General features: G+C 37.7%; 2 protein-coding genes across 3 annotated transcripts in view; one reads left to right on the top strand and one right to left on the bottom strand.

Moving 5' to 3' along the window:
• PPAT (phosphoribosyl pyrophosphate amidotransferase) overlaps positions 1–20,414 on the bottom strand; it is a 40,574-nt gene that overhangs the window by 5,850 nt on the left and 14,310 nt on the right. Inside the window, exons 2-5 of the mRNA XM_088524685.1 lie at positions 4,676–4,742; positions 2,440–2,646; positions 948–1,060; positions 683–828 (exon numbers count right to left, since the gene is read on the bottom strand). Coding sequence (XP_088380811.1) covers positions 683–828; positions 948–1,060; positions 2,440–2,646; positions 4,676–4,742 — 533 coding nt within the window. The remainder of the gene's footprint in view (positions 1–682; positions 829–947; positions 1,061–2,439; positions 2,647–4,675; positions 4,743–20,414) is intronic.
• PAICS (phosphoribosylaminoimidazole carboxylase and phosphoribosylaminoimidazolesuccinocarboxamide synthase) overlaps positions 6,913–20,414 on the top strand; it is a 36,176-nt gene continuing 22,674 nt past the window's right edge. Inside the window, exons 1-5 of one of the 2 annotated variants that reach the window (XM_088524686.1) lie at positions 6,913–7,421; positions 12,649–12,735; positions 15,344–15,781; positions 16,840–16,929; positions 17,732–17,803. In XM_088524686.1, coding sequence (XP_088380812.1) covers positions 7,034–7,421; positions 12,649–12,735; positions 15,344–15,781; positions 16,840–16,929; positions 17,732–17,803 — 1,075 coding nt within the window. In that variant the 5' untranslated portion in view covers positions 6,913–7,033. The remainder of the gene's footprint in view (positions 7,422–12,648; positions 12,736–15,343; positions 15,782–16,839; positions 16,930–17,731; positions 17,804–20,414) is intronic. The other variant, XM_088524687.1, reaches the window with a different exon arrangement.

Here is a 20,414-nt window from a genome sequence, read left to right as displayed (position 1 = left end):
CAGATCTTTAACATATATCTTTTTATATATGTATATGTATTTTGTTATATATATATATGTTTATATATATATATTTTATGAAGAGAAAGAATCCACACATTTTTTCTTGTGATTGAAATAGCAAATTTTGTCAATACAGAGATTTGGCCTTAGATTATTTTATTTTTTATACAATTTAGCAAAGTGTAATTTCACTTTGGGAAAAATGTATATTTGCAGGCTGAGACACCAAGGATTACTTCCCATAAAGTGGTTTTATAGTGTCCCACTACCATAGTTACTGTGACCTGGAGTGGTTGAAAGTTAGAAATACACTGCCAATGACCCAGCTCTTTTCAGTCATCTGATTACCGGAGAAAGGAAGAAACCAGACTTGTTCATCCATGCTTTCCTGAGTAGATAGAATTTACTTATACTTTCATCAGATATGTGATTACACTTCCTAATTATGGCTGTCATCAGAGAACCAGGATTCACTTTTGCTGGAAGCAGAAAAATGTTTGCAAGCTTCCTACAAATTGTTTTTCATTAAAATATATATTTTTTTAATTTTGAAATTTCAAAACTGACTTTTCTAAGCCTCATAAATTCTTCTTTCATCTCAGTAAGTGCAACTGTACTTACTTATATCAGGGGTTTACAGCACAAACTACATATTAAAGGGTGTGTGTGTGCATTTTACCTTTTCCGTTCATATCCCCTACTGGAATAAGGCGACCAATGCAGAGTGGACGATTCCCATACGGATCACGTACTGCATAGATTATGTCTTTATGCATAATTAGCAATGAATACGAAGTTGGAGTTTCATTCATCAAATTTTTTATTCTGAAATGAGACATAGGTTAACACAGTCATGCGCCACACAAACGCCTGCGTGCATTTAAATGTACGTATCACTCTTAAATGAGGTTGCTGTTCTTGATTCCAAAACCTCTCCCCCTCACCTTGCTACCCAGTCTGCAGTATCGTCATTTTCCAGAGGAGGTGTGAAGGCCAGCAGCTGGGTGATCAGTTCACTGTCAGAACTGGTTGACAGTCCCACGCCATGTCGCATCAGCTTTCAAGAAACAAAAGAAAAGTGTTACCAGCATAAAAGACATCCCCCATAACAGTGCACATAGTTTAACAATACCTTTGTGCAATGAACAAATGTTTTAAAACATGACAGATGAGTGTTTCAGGTGATAAGAGCATCATAAACTAGAAATACCTCAACCTTCTTCCTACAAACAAAAATGAGCTGGTAAAGTCATCTATGTATGGCACTATGTTTCTCCCTTTGCATCCCATTTCTTTGCTTCACACACAATCAAAACACAAAACAAAATCAATACCAGCAGTATTCAGGACATAAATTAATATTTGGACCATTTGATCAGCTTTGTGCTGCTGCTTGTTCTGGCAAGAGAGCTAAAAGATACAAGAGAAAGTACACAATAATATTTCTATAGAAGAAATGGAAAGAGAAAAGGTATGTCAATACACAGTAGTGGTCAGGGCACAGAGCGAAAAGAAAGGAAGCAGAGTAGGACTAAGAAAACCTTATTTCCCACAAAGCAAGGTTTGCTAGATCTGGTCAGTCTAGTTGCTCTAGACCTAAATATTTAAAAGAGAATCTACAGTGTGTCTAGCCAGTTATAGTGACCCATTCAGTTCAGTGCCCATTACAATTGCTAATTTTTATCTTCAGAAATCATTACGTATTTTTAAATAGTACTGACTCTTCATTCTCCATCTCCATTTCTACTGCCCCCTTTTTTTTTTTTCCAAAGCATTAAGACACTTCTTGCTCTGACTAATGGCAGGCTAGATTCCTTTGAGCATGTCATACATCTGCCTTGCTTCAATGCAAGAATATGTTTGCCCTCTTGTTTTTGGATGGAACTTATTACAGAACAGATTCCAAAAAGAAACATCTGCTAAGTCCTAATTTTGTTCTCTGACACATTCCCAAACACACTATAAAATCTGGTTTTGATGTTTCCTTATGTGTTATATGTCCTAACAGTGCTCATGATTACTTTCACATGCCAAATATACAAATAAAGACAATATTCCACCAAAAAAAAAATTGAATTACAATTATGGCATCTCCTGTACCTCTAAATATATGATTTGCTCCTTGGATAGCCCCCCTACATGAGCAGAGCTTCAAAGCCAAGCTGTCCTTCATCACAGCCAAGTTAGTTTTCTCACTTTATCAAGAGGAATGTCACCATCAATCCAGAGGATTGGCAAGTTATCTCTTATGATAGGTACAAATAAGAAATGCCTCTCCTCCCCATGACTTTTTTTCCTAACAGATGTTTTCTTGTCATTATGCTGCTCTTTCACTACTCCAAGCGCTGTTGTAGTAAGTCACGGCAAATTTATTGCTCACTGTAGCCTCACACTCAGAAATGAATGATGCCAGAACCTCCCCAAGGAGACACTAACCTTTCTTCTAAGTCGTACAGCATTTGTTAGTTCACCGTTGTGCGCCACAGCAATCTTCCCGTGAAGGGTTTCTACCACGAAAGGCTGGCAGTTCTGCAGCTCAGAAATTCCGGAGGTGGAGTACCTCGTGTGTCCAATCCCAAGATTTGAAACATAGAGCTTCTTCAGGCTGTCTGCATTGAATACGTGGTTAATAAGACCCATTCCCTTCAGGAGGAAAAGAAAAAAAAAAAAAAAGTTCTATTTTGTTTTTGTTTTCCTGGTGCATATAAGAATATAGCAAGTAGCTACTTTAAAAGATTTTTCTGCATATCCGAGTGTGAAAAAAAAAATCAGACAGAGCCTCTGGCCTACTGGCAGAGTTGTGTCCACAAGAGATTTAAGTTTTTCTACATCATGAGCTCATATAGCTATGCCAATAATGTATTATATTTTTTTGCACAATTCTAGCTGAAACACCTTGACAGGCAAATTTTGATGAGTCCTACTTGAAGAGTTTAAAACGAAGGATTGATATTCTTTGTCGAAGGCTATCAAAGTCTGCCAAAGGCCATCAATCTGTTTTCGAAGGCTGGTAACAATCGAGAGAAAGGAACACAAATCCATGTGCTAAACTTCCCAGGTCACATTCTGACTTGCTGATTTGGCTCTATAAAAGCTGGGCCCTCTTGCAGCGACCTTGGAGACCTCCCTTATGGATGGACACACCACGTAAGACCTCCCGGTTGTCGGGGAGGTTCTCTAAATCCTCGCTGCAACAGGGGCTCCTCTGCGACTGCAGATCTGGATGGTGGTAACGTATTTAGGCAATTGGTGATGTATCTTTTTCTTAATCACTATTCTCAGATAGTAATGGTTAGGTGCATTACCTCACTTACTTTGTTGTTAAAACCAAGCGTGTAGTAAGCTTATTGTTTTGTTAGATGTATCATTTCATTTCTTACTTGATATGATACAACCGTTCTTTCCCTTGGTGTCTGGTTCTTTCCTCGCCCCCTTCAATTGGCAAAACAGATTGCTAAATTCTTAGCATGACAGCCAAGTATCTCAGTGCAGTAATATGGAACCATTATAAACTACTACATGATGTGCTGGAAGTTTATTCTGAGAATTACTTTTTATGAAGTGATAGAGACAGCATCCCAACTTTAAGAGGAAGTTGACTTTCTTACACACGTTAAGGAAAGCTGAACCTCAAGCAAGAACAGGAATGAAAAATACTGCAGTACTATAATGAAAAAACAAACAAAACCCACTGGAGGAATAAAGACTGCAAGACGCAGACAGAAGGGTGAAGTTTCTGAAGTAGGGACAAACATGACATTTTGGGAGACTTAATTTTTCATGAGGTATTGAGTAGTCCTACATAGATATGCATACTTCTGCCACTAAGCAGTTTTAACTCTTGGACTGATTTCAACAGTTTTATTATTCTTCCTTTAACAGCAGCAGGTCTGTCCTACCCCTCAAAACATGAAGACAAGCTGCCTTCTGGCTGTGGACAGAGAACATGCCCTCAAGCAAGTGTTTTCTGACAGTTTGCAATCCTTTGCTCTTCCAGAATGAAACTGGCTGATGCTTATTTTTTCCTGACTACCATTTAACACAAAACAAGCGTAAGTATTTCCAGATTATGTGGGCATTTTCTTGACGTACATACATACATGAACTATGGCCATCATATGTCTCTTAGTATCCTCTGGGATCCATCCTCTTCAGATTGAGGAAGAATGGGTGACCTTCTCAGACTTCCCTTCAAACTCTAATTCAGATATTTTTTACTTATGGGTAAAGTAGCTGCCACTTCCTTGATCCTCACTAACACAAGAATCAGTCACAGATCCATATGCGCAGCCAGCAATTATTTTTATTTTTGCTTTCTGCACAAGCTGAAGCAGTGACTGTTTCCAGTTCTCCAGAGTAACACAGTAGGTGCAGGATGACTTTAGTAAGTAGTTTTTCAGTAGTTCTTATTACATCAGTAGGCCGAATACTTCTGTTTGTCTGCCACTGCGTACCTGTGCACACACAGCAGAACAATACTGGTGTATATGTTTCAAATGTGCTCTTACAACAAAAGATTGCGCGAGTAACAGAATTGCATACTATCACCATGACCCAATCGGAATAGTCCATAAAACCGTTACCTCTGTCCTTCCAATTGCTCTGTTTCCCAGGTAAAACAAATCTTCAGCATCTCAGTTGGGCATCTCTAAGACATATATTTACATTTTACCTTGTGTACTTTGAATGCCTGGGAAGACTCTCCATCACTTGTCACAATTCCAGCACTCTCTTGGCCCCTGGCGACAAAAAACAATTGATATAAAGCACTGAAATGCTTAAAACGAAATGCATTATTTTAGTTTGGATTGGTGATTTTTCTTCTATCTTTTACAACTTGAAATTTTAGAGCAAGCTAATTTGTTGTTTTACTTTTACAGGCTTGTAATCAAAAGTGTGGTTTCTTGTCCATGTTACACTGAGTTCAGTGGGAATCTTGCCATTAAAAAGCATTGGCTCAGGCAGTGGCCAAAAAATAACAGTAGATGCCTAATCTGAACAGCCACTTTGCTGCAAAAGTTGTCTGGGCTTTCACTCTATTTCTATTGTTGTTTTTTTGTTTGTTTTTAAAAATGATGTTTTTGCCTAAGAGAATAGATTGTTCTTACACTTCAGCAACCATTTCCACCTATAAAAATATGTGGACCCTCTGATAATTCACCTGACTGAGCACCTAGATATAGTATTGGACACCTCAGTTTCTGACCCCTTGCATAAAAATCTGGTGTATTCAGTCACTAAAAATTGAAATATTGTTCTTATGGCAAATCAGCGTCAGACTGACAGCTCCTCCGGTCTGCTGAATACTCCTGTTCTCCCCAATGATGCTCTGTCCTGTAGACACATGACCAGAACTAGCAGCATCATTTCAGGGAAGTGCCTGAGTTTTACAACGCAGTCCTCATCCTTGAAGTATGTATGTTTGGCAAAACGATTTTCTGTAGGTAACAGTGAAGGCTGCTGTATCTTCCTTAAAAGTCGTCCTGGAATAAGGTAAGGTGTTACTTCTAAAAAACTGCTGCTGTAGTCTCCACTATTGCTGTGATACTCGCATGGGCTTCGTTGGACTCTATATGGAGTGGAGTTCACTCTCGTATAGACAAAGTTTTTGCACACCAGACTGTCTAAATTGTTTAGCATAAATCACAAATAGCAATAGATGAGTTTGTCTTGCAGTAATAGTGGAAAGGGAAAGATGTTCTTCCTAGAAAAGGAAACACTTAGAATATTATTAGAATATTTGAACAATATTCTGTTCACACATTAGACTTACTTGACTGTAATTGAAATTGCTGGAATTGCTTAGGATAAGCAAAGCAACAATAAGACTGTGTGCAAAAATCTACATGATAGAGCCTAATCTGTCACTGAACATTCCCATTGCAAATGTTCTCTAAGGCTCGAATCCCTGCACTGGTCACTAGCCCCAGTAAAGCGAATTTCTAAAGAACATTTGCTTACAGAAAACAAAATAAGCCATATCATGCACATCTGGACAAATGTATGCAGTTACTGACACAGATAATCCTCAAGCAAAAAACTGCAGAGATGAGGACATTCTTCAATAAATGGGTTTAAGGTGTCCATTTATAAACACAGGGTTTGGTAGTAAAACTTAAAGAGTTAATATCCAGCATTCAGCGACTTTTAGTTCTTTTTTTTAACATTGCAGATGATTTCCATTTAAATATTGAGTGTTCCTTTGAAAATCATCAAAATCAACCAGGATGAAGAAAGAGATGCAAACATCCCGAATGAAAGGCCTTTTCAAGTAATTGGATTAGATTTTTAATACAGTGCTAAGGAAAGTAAACCAAGCTCATTACTATAAAAGCTTATATAGTTTTACCAATTTAAGTATGCAAGCTTTTTATTAATTTGCTAATAAGAAATGGACATTAAGAGTTAAAACTGTATGTGTATATATATATTTGTTAATTTAAAAATAAGAGCATGTACATTATTCCTGGTACTACAGTAGGAAGTATTGCAACTTAAGTCAGCAGTCTCAGCAATACGGTCTCAGCAATGCAACTGCAGAGCGGGTCCCTGGTGGGAAGCAGAGGCTGCTCGGATGCCCACACAGCTCAGTCCCTGCAGCTCAGCCCTCACAAAGGGCAGGCACAAGGATTTTCTTTTAAAGAAACAAGGCAGCACAAGTCTTTTGTTTTACTTTCATTACAAAGCAGTGATAATATTAAGTATTAAAACCACTCTACACAGTAAGGGTTAAAACAATATGTATCTAGATGCTGCTGTGCTCGTTTTCCACCTCGCAGAAGGTCGCCTTATCTTACTGCAGCGGCTCGTGCTCCTTAGCAATCATTTGTGCCTGAGCTGCTTTATTTGTCTGCCTCTAATACAGAGGCTGCTTATTTGGCAGTTTCTCAAGTTACTCCCCTCAGGCAGCTTGAGCCAGTAAAACTAGATCCTTTCATCTCGCTGGAGCTTACTGACAACCAGCCGTCTGGTTTCCTAGGAAACAAAATCTTGGCTAGAAATAGTGAATCATTTCCAGGTCACTTTCAACATGGAGAGTGGAGCAGGGAAGCATTGGACTGAGGAGGAGGTTAAAGCCTTGCTAAGCGTCTGGTCAGAGAAAAATATCAGAAAGCAACTCCATGGCACCCTGAGGAATAAAGGAATATTTATCTACATTGCTAAAAGGTTGCAGGAGTTGGGAGTTTGCAGAGACTGGAAACAGTGCCGTGCAAAGTATAAAAACCTGAAGTACGAATACAGAACGGTTAAATATGCCCACAACTCTGGGGATGTCACCAAAACCATGAAGTTTTTTCATGACCTGGATGCCATATTGCGATATGAACCTGTCACGCAATTAGCGGCAGAAGAAAACGGCAGGTGCTCTGCAACTGAGACGCAGCTCAACACAAGCCCCACAACCGACAGCAAGCAAGGTAAAAACTGTTTTCACTTCTATATTCTATCTTTGCTTAAAAAAAATAAAAAGGCTAAGTTTGCTGGAATTGAAGCGAAGGTTGCACAGCACCAAGCTCACTGCTAGAGCACAACTGACTTGATGCACTCCTTGCTCAGGGGAAAAATGTGAGCACCCACCAGTGTCGAAGTCTGTAAATACAGCATAATTCTAACAAAATTGTACTAACTGCTTGCGTTAGAGGCTCTGTCAGGAGCCCCTGGTGTCACTGAGCAACTGGCTGCAAGGATTAAATTAAGAAGTGTTACTTCTGCAAGGCTTTTTTTAAAGCTGCATTTCAGAGAGAAACAAACAAAAAAAAGTAAATATCGAAGCTGTGATGATTTATTTGAAGACTGTTATTTATAACTACAATTTCTAATCACTTGCTATTCTTTTTAACAGAAAGTATAAATACAATAACTAAATGTTAAGCAATATTAATAAGAAATTCACTTAAATATTTGAAAAACAAAGATGCTTAACAGGTTGTTTAATAACTTCACATTAAAAATTATACTGAGCAAAGTAACATTTATCTTGCTGATCTTAATTTTAAACATAATATTCTGAGGCACGAAAAATAAAACAAATGCTTTTATTCTGAAGGAATTGTTACCAAATTAGTTGCACCTCAGGGTTTATTCAGCCCTCTCTACATATGTATTTAGGCTGCACTTAATGTTTCATTAGGGCCCACACAATTCCATATTCGACACTCAAAATCTCCATGTCACATCCCAAATGTCACAGAAGACTACACCCCAAAAATAACTATGAGTAGCAAAATAATATGTCTAAAAAGGGATTGAGAGAAATTCAAAGCTAAACCCAGTTTCTTACCCCAGTGTATGTACACATTTACATTAACCGAGGATTGTGGATTTTTCTAAGAAAACAGAAAATTAGTATCAGTGGAGATTGGCAAAGGGAGACGGACATCTAGCTTGACCTTTTCCTCTTGAAAGTCTCCTTCTGCAATGCTGTTTTCTAGGTGTGAGAAAAACATTTTGGCATTTTTCATACTTTTCACTGTTTATCTGAACTGAAGAGCTTGCCCTTAATTTGACTTCACTAATAGTGTAATCTGTCTAATCTGCCTGAAGACATTTTAAAATAAAATGGTGATTTTATAATATTTTAATACATGCCCTCTGCACTGTGTATTGCAACTACATACTTTTTTTTTTTTTCAACATATACAACTCAGGACCAAATCTTTGGCTAATGCAAGCTGTTACCCTTCAGAGGACTGCATGAAACTAAGCCAGGGCCCATCATCTGAGGATCCAGGCATAGATATCCTATGTATGTGCTTTGGTTCTGTTTGCCCAAATTGCTCATCCTAACTCTTGCTGACTTGAACCTCTAGCAAGCTTAAATCAATCAATTTCAATGGTGAAATCCACAATATAATAGTAATAATAATAATAAACCCTGTGTGAGGTTCACTTCATTTTGAAGCATCTGTTTTTAAAGGTGATAATTCTAAATTAAATATTTATTTTAAGTTAAATGCACAATTATTTCCAATACTTCATAAAAAATCTATTTTGTACATAAGCAGAAATCAAATCTAGCTAGCTGTAATAATATGACACTCATGGTAAGAATTTAAATGTGAAGATTCTCTCAGCCACAATGAAAACATATTCAGATGTAAAAGTATCCTGCAGCTATGCAGGATATATCCATAACAAAAGACAGAGAGGATAGTTGTCAGAACATTAACTTTCAATTTAAGAATACAAATCAAGGCAGTAACAGTATAGTAGAGGCCCAGTCCTTTTCCTATTACAGTCAGGGCTGCAAGGCCTACCAAGGGGAAGCTGTGGAGCCAGGATTTCGAAGGGCAGCTCTAAGGCTAAAGTGACATTTGTGGCTCTGCAGCTGGTGTGGAGGAGTTTTCACGGGGGCAGCCCCGATCGCAGCCCTGCCACCGAACAAGGTGCCGCTCTGGGCACGGCTGCGGGGAGCCCTCCGCCTCCACCACAGCACCGCGCGCCGCAGCGCCGCCGCCTTGAGGGAAAGGGGGCGGCTTTCGTGTGGGCATCCGCCACGGGGAAAATAAAATGAAAAACACCTCTGTCCTTGAAAGTCCCCTCCTGGGTTTCTCCTTCTCGACCACACAGCAACACCCAGGAGGAGAGAAAAATGACCCCTTCTTCTTTAAGGAGAGTCTGAGTCTTATTTTGACAGAGTTGAACAAGCCAAGGATGCCAAGGCTTCTGACTCGGATGGGAGGTGCAGCAAAAACAAAATATTGCAAATAAACTAAAAACTATGCCCAAAATATTCAAAGTAAGCATGTCATTTAACTATGGTAACCTAAGTTATACTAACTTGTTTTGTTTGAAAAGGATGACAAGAGACATCCAAAGCCCCCAAAGTCTCTCCTGTATTTTTTTACATTTTTGCTTAGCCTGAATCTAAACATTCACAACCGTCCTTCCTAAAAGCCACCAAGCTGGCCTTGGGTTGGCTTGATTGTTCTCCAGTTCTGGAGGGAATGCCAGTTCTGGAGGGAATGCCTTCCAGCGGGAAGGAGGGAAAGCAGAGAGCTCTTCTGCAGGACCAAACTGTAGCTCTCTAATGTCGAGGAGTTTTCTCTTGAAAGTGTAATTGAAGAAACTTGTATTTTTAAATCAAATCAAGAGAGATGACTCGGGATGCACTTACTAGCAACACAAACTGGGTCCCAGATCCTAGTGGAAAGATGATCCTTTCTGTATAAAGCACATATAGTGATGTTGATGTTATCCTCCAACAATGTATATTTTCAGAGGCAAACACGATCTTACTTCAAATAATCATTAAAAAGGATAAAACTCAACAGATTCAGTTCTCTTAAAATCAAACTTTGTATTATCCCAGTAATCAACTGTCAATAAAATCCTCATAGAGTGATCGTGCTCTATGAAAAACGGTATTGTTGACTAGGGTCCAAACAAACCACCACCTTATTTTGTTAATCAACTTGGATTATTTCAGGTTAAAGCAAAAATTAGTTTTAACTTTTGAATATCAACAACAAAAATAAACCTTGCTTAAGCAGTTAATACTAAATAATGTCTGCTCCCTCGCCTTTCTCTCTTGATGTAAACATCAACAATAAATATCAACAGTCTGGCCACTTTCATTGGCCTTTGATTTACAACAAATGCAGAAAAAGTATCAAGTCAAACCAGAAATAAATCATAATAAAAATACTGTCATTTGTACTTAGCTTAGATGGATACCAGAAATAAAAAAAGACCCTTCAGAAATGCTAATTTGAAAATGCTTCTCATACATCATTTTCCATGTCTGGACTTTCACAGAAATCTTTTACAAGTTGTTTATATACATGTTTTTTGAATAAGGGTATGCAATACAGACAAATGGACGTTTTTTGTTTTTCTTCTTAAATATTTCAGTATCTTTTTGTGATAACTTTTCTCATTTATAAATTATAAATATTTTTTATAAATTACAAATAAATATAAAATAGCACCGCTTAAAAGTAGCTATTCATTTTCATTTATCAGAACTTTAAAACAAACAAACAAACTTGCTCAGCCCTGTGCCCAGGTACATTCAGTGGCATTCTAAAAAATAATGTGTTCCTCCTTTTCCATAGTTTTGTCTGCAGACCAGACATTCTTGAGCAGACCAGATGCTGGTCCTGGCACTAGAGCAGTGGAGGCACGAGCACGCTTTTCCTTGGCCCACCCGGCTGCAGGGGGTAGCTGCCTCTGCCGGAGAAACACGGCAGACAGCTGGGAGCTGGGATCAGGACGCTGTATCTAGGACTCATTCAGTCTTGCTGAAAGTTAGGAGGATTTAGAGTACAGTTTTCAAATAAACCTAAATTTAGTTTCCAATTTCACCTAGCTCGGAAGTACCACATTGCACATAACTCACTAATAATGTCATTGTTATGGACTACAATACAGTTCTGATTCTGCCTCTGATTTGTGACCTTCCCGGTTGGAGCTGGTAGTAATTCACTCAACATACAGTGAACCATCATTTAAAACGTTCTGTCAACACAGTATGTTGAATATAGTAAATTACTGAAGTAGCATTTAAAACAGTCTGTCATTTGTGAAAATTAACTTGATTCAGAACTGACTTACATCTGCTGCTTTCCAAGCTAATGTTGCAGTTGCTAGAGTATTGTTTTTTAATCAAATGAAGGAACGCTATACTTTGTAAAGCTAGAGCTGAATTGAGGCCATTAAAAATACATCTGTTCTCTGGCCAAAATATTTTCCCACTTTCCTTGGACCATTAATGAATTTCATAATTTCCAGACTCTTTGCAGAATGTTGTTTTCTTCATATACTTCTTGTGATATGCTTCTTGGAAAAAAAAGTGCTCTATAAATAATATAAATTCAAATCCATGTGCAAAGTAATCTGAATCTGTGTGCAAACTCCACTTCTGTTTGTACATCTTGTACTTCACATTTCCGGTTTTCAAACTATACTTTTAATGCACAGTCCACAAATTCTGAAAGTCAGTGAAGCACAGATGAGTCAACTAGAATGAAGTCAGTTTCTACAAGAATTTTAAAATTACAAACACCATCAACAGGCATCAGAAGTAAGAATTGAAATATTTTATTTTGTATTTTATAACTTCCATCCCCTTATAACTGCTTTGAAATACAAAATAATTTTGGAATTTACAGAGTTAACAATCTCATCGTGTATGGATGTTTTCAGTCCAGTGCAGGGCCACAAGGATGATCAGGGGCCTGGAACGTCTGCCCTATGAGGAGAGGCTGAGGGAGCTGGGCCTGTTCAGCCTGGAGAAGAGAAGGCTGAGAGGGGATCTAATCAGTGTCTATAAGTACCTCAAGGGAGGCAGTGAGGAGGATGGTGCTGGCCTCTTTTCAGTGGTGGCCACTGACAGAACTAGAGGGAATGGCCAGAAACTGAAGCATCAAAAGTTCCACAGGAACTTAAGGAAAAATTTCTTAACAGTGAGGGTGACAGAGCACTGGAACAGGCTGCCCAGAGAGGTTGTGGAGTCTCCTTCTCTGGAGATCTTCAAAACCTGCTTGGACGCAGTCCTGTGCCACGTGCTCTAGGTGACCCTGCGTGTGCAGGGGGGTTGGACTAGATGATCTCTAGAGGTCCCTTCCAACCTTAAGCATTCTATGATTCTGATTCTAATTTAGTCCATACCTGTTTTTCATCTAAAAACTCTTTCCTTCCCAGGTGAAATATCAGTTTCTTTAGAAGATGAGGAGGATGCTCCAGGAGATCCACTACTCTTTATGTCCCATGTCAGACCAGTTCAACTAGGTATAGTATGATGATGCACTCAGAAAGAACAAAAACTAAAAAGCAACATGTCCCAGCCATTTCTGCTAGTATGAATATGCCATCATTCAGTTTCTGATCAACAGCTCTTTAAAATGGTCACGTTTGTGCACCATCCCCTTCTCAATTTTAGGTCTCAGCAGTATAACACATCACTAGATACTGACCACTGTATGTAACAGAACTACTACATGACTGACTACCTTTCACGCTCAAAACACATCCCCTGATATATTTTAATTGTACTAACCACACTGACCAAATACATTTTCCTGCAGTAAATAACTGAATCTAAATTTACACAAATATGCCTAAATCCACGATACTCATCAGTGCTTTTGCAACACACTGCCAAGATTCATTTGGCCTACTAAAAAACCCTCTAATTCTGAGAATATTGTTTTACACAAAGCCAACAAAATAACTTCCAACTGCAGGGGCTCTCAAGCATGCACTGACACTGCAGTCTTTCCTAGTGCCTCTCTGTTTTCAAATCTCAGGCACTATTTCAAACACCAGTGAAAAATCTGCCAAGCCCCTTATATCTATGCTGCATAATATTTTGGGTTAATTTCAGCAGATTTCTCAACATTTCCTTTCCCTTTTGACAAAGGTTAGAAAAATACCAAAATACAGTATTAAGACATCTTTCAGACAAAAAATACTGCACATATCCTCTCTCAAATGCTTTTAGAAATACTTTAGAACTAATTAGAACTAAACTACATCTGAAACATAAACTCAATTTCAGTGACCATAACCACTTTGTTTCAAGGTGGCTAAAATACTTTTAATTCCCCTCTCCCCCCCCCTTTTTTTTTTCAATAGAGGAAATAAGGAACAAACTGAGCAAACATTTTTCACTCTGCTCTACTTATTCTGCATATAGTAGAACAACTGAGCAATCCACTGCCTCACTGGAATCTGTACAAACCAATATCCACAATGGGAAGTGAATTCAGTTGCCAGTGAACGTATTAATGAGAAATACTTGTCCTAACAGTTAAAAAAACTTTATCCCCCTAAATTATCCCATACTCCCTCTCTGGCTTTGATGGAGAAATGCGGAGCTGGTGGAGCACTTTCTGTGTTCTTTTCTTAGGCTTCATTTCTGTTCTCCATGGTGCCCTCCGATAGTTAAGAATAAACCACTTTGGAAAGAATAGAAACTACATGACGCTTATTTCATGTTGGCAGCTGTCAGCCATGGCAACTCCTACGGGTGCATTCATATGTGAACCAAGGATTTTCTTTCACTCCTTCAGGAAGAAATGTAGAAAGCATAACTGATATATCACCGGAAAATTACTCTCCCCAACATCCTATTAGTGAGCTGTCTTCTGCAGAGTTCAGATTAAGGCAGGACTAAAAGGAGAAAAAATGATATATTTTAATATATGTTTGTTTGTGTGTTTTTTTTTCCCCCCACAAATAGGATGAATTGTGGAGACTTGCAAAGAATGACCACTTTTAGGACAAGTTTGTCCCAGATAGGTTATAATAATCCAGATAAGTTATAATACATGACTATGCTGCACAGAAGCTGTACGTACAAACAATGGTCAAATATTTTTGCCATACTCTAAAGTATCCAACCTGCACAGCCTGACTTATCCTTTAGGACAAGACAGTTGCAGAGGCATTTGTCACCTCCATTATGACTGCAAAAAAAAGCCCGTGTTAGTTACCCTGCACTTTTATGTCTGCTCTCTCTGATAAAGCACTGGAATTGTTTGGAGAAAAAAAAATGTTTTTGCATAGATTTAGAAAATGCAGAAGGAGCTTTCCCAAGTAATTTGACAATAAGAATTAAGTCTTTAAGAAATTTCATTATTATAAACAAGGAAAACAGTTTAAAAAAAAGAGGAGAAAAAAAAAGAAAAAAAAAGTTGCTAGTTCTGCAGAGTAAATTGCTCAAATGTTACTTTTTACTCAAAAAACAATGTTTGATTATTTAAAGATTAATTTTTATATTGACCTGAACTGAATAAGGGAGAGGCTATGTACCAGGATGACTGGGTTCAATATTGCACACATTCTTGTGTGACAAGACGAAAATCTGCCTACTTCAACTCCCCACGAAAGGGGTGTTCTTAGAATTAAGGAGTAGATTCTTCAGGTCCTTGCCTAGTTTAAAGTTATGCATGTGTGTAAAAACATAAATGCAGAAGCTTTTATACTACTGTCAGTGACCGAGGGCCCAATTTATTCCTGTGTTAATGCAGCACTTTGCATCATCCACGTGAGTCTTCTCCAGACTAATCTATCAGTAACAAAATAGTTAATCAGTTTTCTCAAGAGTGTTTCAAGTAAAAGTTAAATGTATTTGGAAACAAAAGAAAGAAATATTCCACTCCAGTTAATGAAATGCATGTTTAATCTTAACATAATTTTCAAGAGAAGAAAAAATAATGTCCTAACAAAATGCTGACAAATACCCTTAATGTTACTTTTCTTCTATCCTCCTTTGGAGAGAAAAGACATTAAGAAACAGAATACTCCACTCTCATTCTCTTTGTCCTTTCCCCACCCCAACTACCTAATGCAGGTAACCTGTATGTGTGTCTTTCCCCCACCCCACACGATGCAGGTAATCCAGCGCCAGCAATAGAGGCTTCCAAAACACCGACTTTTATTCCAACAGTAGCAAATGAAGGAGGAAAACACTGGACTGTTAATGAAGTCAGAGCTCTGATACGCATATGGTCAGACAAAAGTATCCAGCAACAACTGGAGGGGACAGTGAGAAATAAAAGAATATTTGAACAGGTTGCTGCCAGACTGCAAAAGTTTGGAATTGACAGGGACTGGAAGCAGTGCAGGACAAAATATAAAAATCTGAAACACGAATACAAGAGTGTAAAAAATGCCCAAGACTCAGGGAGTACAAGTAAAACTATGAAATTTTTTAATGAACTGGATGCTATTCTGGGGCACAGCACCATGGAACAAGGAAGTAAATCAGATAATGATGAAAGTGGGAGGCCTCCAGAATGGACTGAAGCAAAATCAGAAAAGGACTGCATAGGTAAGTACTTCAGCTACCCATATAATATACAATTTTTAGCTTTCCAGCACTATAGACCTTAAAATAACCCCCAGAATGTTAGTCAGCTAGATTAAACAATTTGCTGGGGAAGAAAAACACTGAATGGGAAGTTACTTGTTTTACCAGTAATTTATTTACATCATAAAGTAATCCCTGACATTGAATAGTTCCCCTAGACATTTTTTTAAAAAACAGAACTGAGAAACAGAGTATACTTGCAAGAGGAAAAAAAGAGATCAAAATGTAGGTCACAAGATAAAGAGGTCCAAAATAAATTCATCACAGAAGAGATTGTTTCCAGCTTAAATAAAAAGTGGGTCACAGAGATGGTCAGACTATGTGACTGAAAAAATGAAGATAATGAACCAAAGTAGTCTGTAGTTGTAAGTATTAGTTATATAGTAACATTTTAAACTCCCTTTCTCTTACAGCCTAAAGTAGTCCAGCTCTACTGGCCTTTGAAGTAAGACTCCCATATCAGTGACATATATGTGAAAATAGTAGAAAGAAGAGCACAAAGAATGCTGGTGGAACTTGCATTTATCTTTTCTGTGGTTATTAATGGATAACTTGCAGAGTTAGAGTAGACCGATGTACCTACACCACACAGGACTTTAAACATTTTATTGGTATTTATTGGTATATGCAACCAGAAATAGGCCTGTTGTTTAAGAACAAAATTAAAGTAGTCTATTAGACAGGAAGAATTCTATGCTGTAGAATTCTGTAGATGATATTATAGTGGCCAATTATTAACACTAACAGTTAGTAAGTGAATAGAGGAAGTGGGTGAGAAAACCATACCACAGAGATGAGTACCCAGGCTCTCCAAACACCTCAGTCACAGGCAGTGGAGCAGAGCGCAGCTTCACTCTGCAGCTGCCCTGTTTCTAGACATGGGCATCTCCTACTGACTGCTGGAAGGAAGAGGACCCTAGGCTAGATGGATCCTGTGGTGTGACACAGCCACGTGCTTGTGCAGTGCTCATATAGCACTCTCATGTGGTACGCTAATTAACACAGCGTTATTTACACAGAAATGCCTGGAGACCCCGCTGAAGAGGACTCTGTTAGTAATGTGTCAGAAGACCTACGGGTTGCAGATATAAAGAAAGTTTCTGACTCAGGTAAATGAGAAAGTCTTCTACTTTGTACAAACCCCCAAATTTAGTAAGCTAAAATGGATTTCAGAAATAGGTCCACTCTGCAATGACAGATAGAAAATGCAGAGGCCTATGAACCTTTTAAGCAGGACATCACATCATAGTGATTACATACATTTAATAAATATAAGCATATATGTATACACTTACGGTGAGCTCAGCAAAATTTGACAAAAACAGGCTAGTAAGATTTTTTTTTTTTTTTTTTTTTTTTTAAGATTGAAGGTCCAGGATATAAGGAAGAAGAAACTATTGGTCTAAGCAAGTTGAATGACATGTATGATTGCATTTACTTAAACCATGCCTTGCCAACCTTTAGAATTGTAGAGTATCCTGTGCATAAATTAATGGGGTATTCTCTTTTTCACAATATAACTTGATCAATATTTAATGTCAGGGGATCAAAATTTCAGTTAAGAGTATCACTATCTATTTTATGCTGACTAACACCTATTTTATGCTTTTATGCTGACCACTGAATATGAAACTCGTATGTTCCTAACAAAGGAGCATTATGGTTTGCATCTGAAAACTCAGCATTCAGGGGAAATGGGAGTTTAACACTCAGCCACGGACATATATGAAGGTCTTTCTGGAAGGCTGACAGGCTTGACTCTTCGCAGCAAAGGTTACCTCATGATCTCCTATAGTAGCATGAGGCAGAATACGCTCATAAATAAGGTATTAAGGTATAGTGTTACAGAATTTAAAATAGTATATTGTGAACGTGAAACATTTTAATGTCAAATTAAAAATCTTCTGACAGATGATGTTACTGTAAATACTACTCCAGAGAATCTGGCAGCTCTGCATATAACAAAAGAAACAGCTATGACAAGTAAGTAAAGATATGATTGATCATTAGAAGTAATTGGAGGTATACTGAACAACAGTATTCTTGCCTTGCCATTCAAGATCAGAAAATGTAATTCATTAATTTAAATTTCATAACAAAGAAATATATAACTATCCTTTACTAGATCAGCATGGAGACTTGAGACATTAATTAGGAAAAAAATAGGTTGTCATAAAGAGTGAATTTCCTATAGGAACCTCATTTTGAGACAAAGGAAATATATAAGAAATCATAAATGCCAGTAAAGACAGCCTGTAAAATGCATTGTATTACATTTTTCTGGAAATAAGCAAAATTACTATACATATATGGAGAATAGTAAGACACTGAAATAAAACACAGATTTGATGGTGCTATTATGCTGTTCGCAAAAAGTTTTGAACTCCTTACAGCTCTGCAATACTGTAACTTTCTGGATCTTCTAAACAAGTTAATTAAAAAATGTTAACTATTTCCAGTGAAGTTTAGCATAGTTACTTTTACTGCTTCAACATTCCTTTAAGGTATGTTGTGGATACTGAATATCGATAAGCCTACATTAATTACCATTTCCCTTCTCAAATGCTGCAGTAGCAAATTTTGTTTAGTTTAATTACTTAAACTGAAATCTGATTTTGTGGGTAAGAATTGAAATAGCAAGTGTTTTACAAGTGTCTCTGTCTCAGCCTATCCTACTGAACTCCTAACTTCTGTGGAAAAAAAAAAACCAGCCAAAACACAGCACTCTAGCTTGAAGTGATGCAGTTTTGCTTTCCAAAATTCTAACCCTTGTTGCCATGTGAACAATACAGGCTAACATAATTTTAATTAAAAGTGATAAAAAAAACAGAGTTTAATAGTTATTTGTGGTAACATAGTAAGGTATTATATAATGCAGAAAAAATATGTGTATTTTTCACTTTACAATATCATTGAGGTCCTCTGTTTTCTAATGTGGTGCATGGCCTTTCCTGGATAGTTAGAAGGAATTTAAAGTCAAAAAGTGGTAGTTCAAGAGATGTTCATAAGTTCATTTGCAATCAGACAAGGATATTATTTCTTTTTTTTTTTTTTGATTTAAATAGATCTCTGACAATCTGTAGCCTTTAGGATGCGACTTCTTAAAGACTACTCCATTTTCCAACTTAAATTCCATAGAAAACTGCTTCACAACAAGCATGTTATAATTTTTATATATATATAGACACACTTAGCTGTGACTTTTTAAGGGAATTTTAAAGAAAAAATAATTTGATTTAAATAAGATTTTAGAAATTCAGTTAACCTTGCACTGAGGTTTCAGAGCACTGTAATTTCCTAACTGATCCACAGCGTTAATTTACTCTGTAGTCAGAGTTATGGGCACACCTTGTACCAGCTAACTGGGGCAGACACTAGTTTCTAGCTACTGCAGAAAGGCATAAATGCACAGGAGTGCATGTACTTCTCATGATCTTACAATTGGATCTGAATTATTACTCACTGTAATGCTGTCATAACTGCCCATCTTTATAAAAAGTCCAGTCAGGTTTGCCATACTCTACTATAAAGGAAAATATTCAGTTAAAAGACAACACATCAGTTTCAGGAAAATACCTAGTTACTGATGTCTCACTGGGTTGTTTTTCTCCCCTGCCCAAATGCATTCACACTCAAAAGACAGCGAATGGCCACCTGAGAAGGAACAAAGATCAGCAGATCCTTGGAAGTGCTTCTGTAGTCTGCAATTGAAATTTTTCTCACGCCATTGCACTGAAGTAGCTTCCTCGAGTGACTGCCAGCAGAGGGTGCAGGAACATTGTATCAGCCGGAAAAAACATGTAGTTTTTGGCAAAAGGCACTTAGCAAAGCAGCCTCGGGTTGCCGCCATTTTCTCTTTCTTGATAAAAGATATATATAGTAAATCAATCTGGAAATAAAACAAAATTTAGTCATTTTGACTAACAAAACTACAGCAAGTACTTTGTTTTCAAACAAAGGACTTGTCATTATTTCTTAAGATTCTTGTTGCCCCATAAGTTTTGCTTTATATCCTTCTCAGGAAAAATTCAAATTTTTTCAAAAAAATTGAAAATTTTGTGATACTGCCAAGATACTACCAGCACGAGAACTTTTTAAAAATTGATTGCTTAAAGTTAAGATCTTAAATCTGTATGTGCTCAGGCACTTAAGGTTAGTTTCTTTGGAAAAGCTACTGCCTTGTGCTTGGAGTTTTTAAAGGTACGGACATAAAGTCAAAGGATAATGTTTAAAACTCCTCTCAGGATCCAAGCATAAGTCCTGATTACTCCTGGCTTAGCCTGGGCTGTGCTCAGTCTGCAGGCCCTAAGTCACAACTGTGCCCTCAGCTGTGTCTGCAGCCAGTTCCACACATCAGCGCAACAGACTGCATCAGATTGGCCAGCTGTGTAAGAGTTAACACAAGCCACGCACAGAGAAAGTGCCTCCTGCTTTCTCTGCTCCATGTTTTTACTACACAAGACACACACGAGGGGGAATTCCTAATCTTCCCTCATAAGCAGAGGAAACAGTGTACAGTGATATGACAGTGTTGAAGGGCAGTGTAGCTTGTTTCAGTCTGAGAGTAAAAGACATACACAGCACTGCTTTTCTG

This window comes from Tinamus guttatus, unplaced genomic scaffold (assembly GCF_059628265.1).
Source record: "Tinamus guttatus ecotype Peru unplaced genomic scaffold, ASM5962826v1 Tinamus_guttatus_pri_ptg000213l, whole genome shotgun sequence".
NCBI lineage: Eukaryota > Metazoa > Chordata > Aves > Tinamiformes > Tinamidae > Tinamus > Tinamus guttatus.
This window is presented reverse-complemented; position numbering and strand designations above follow the sequence as displayed.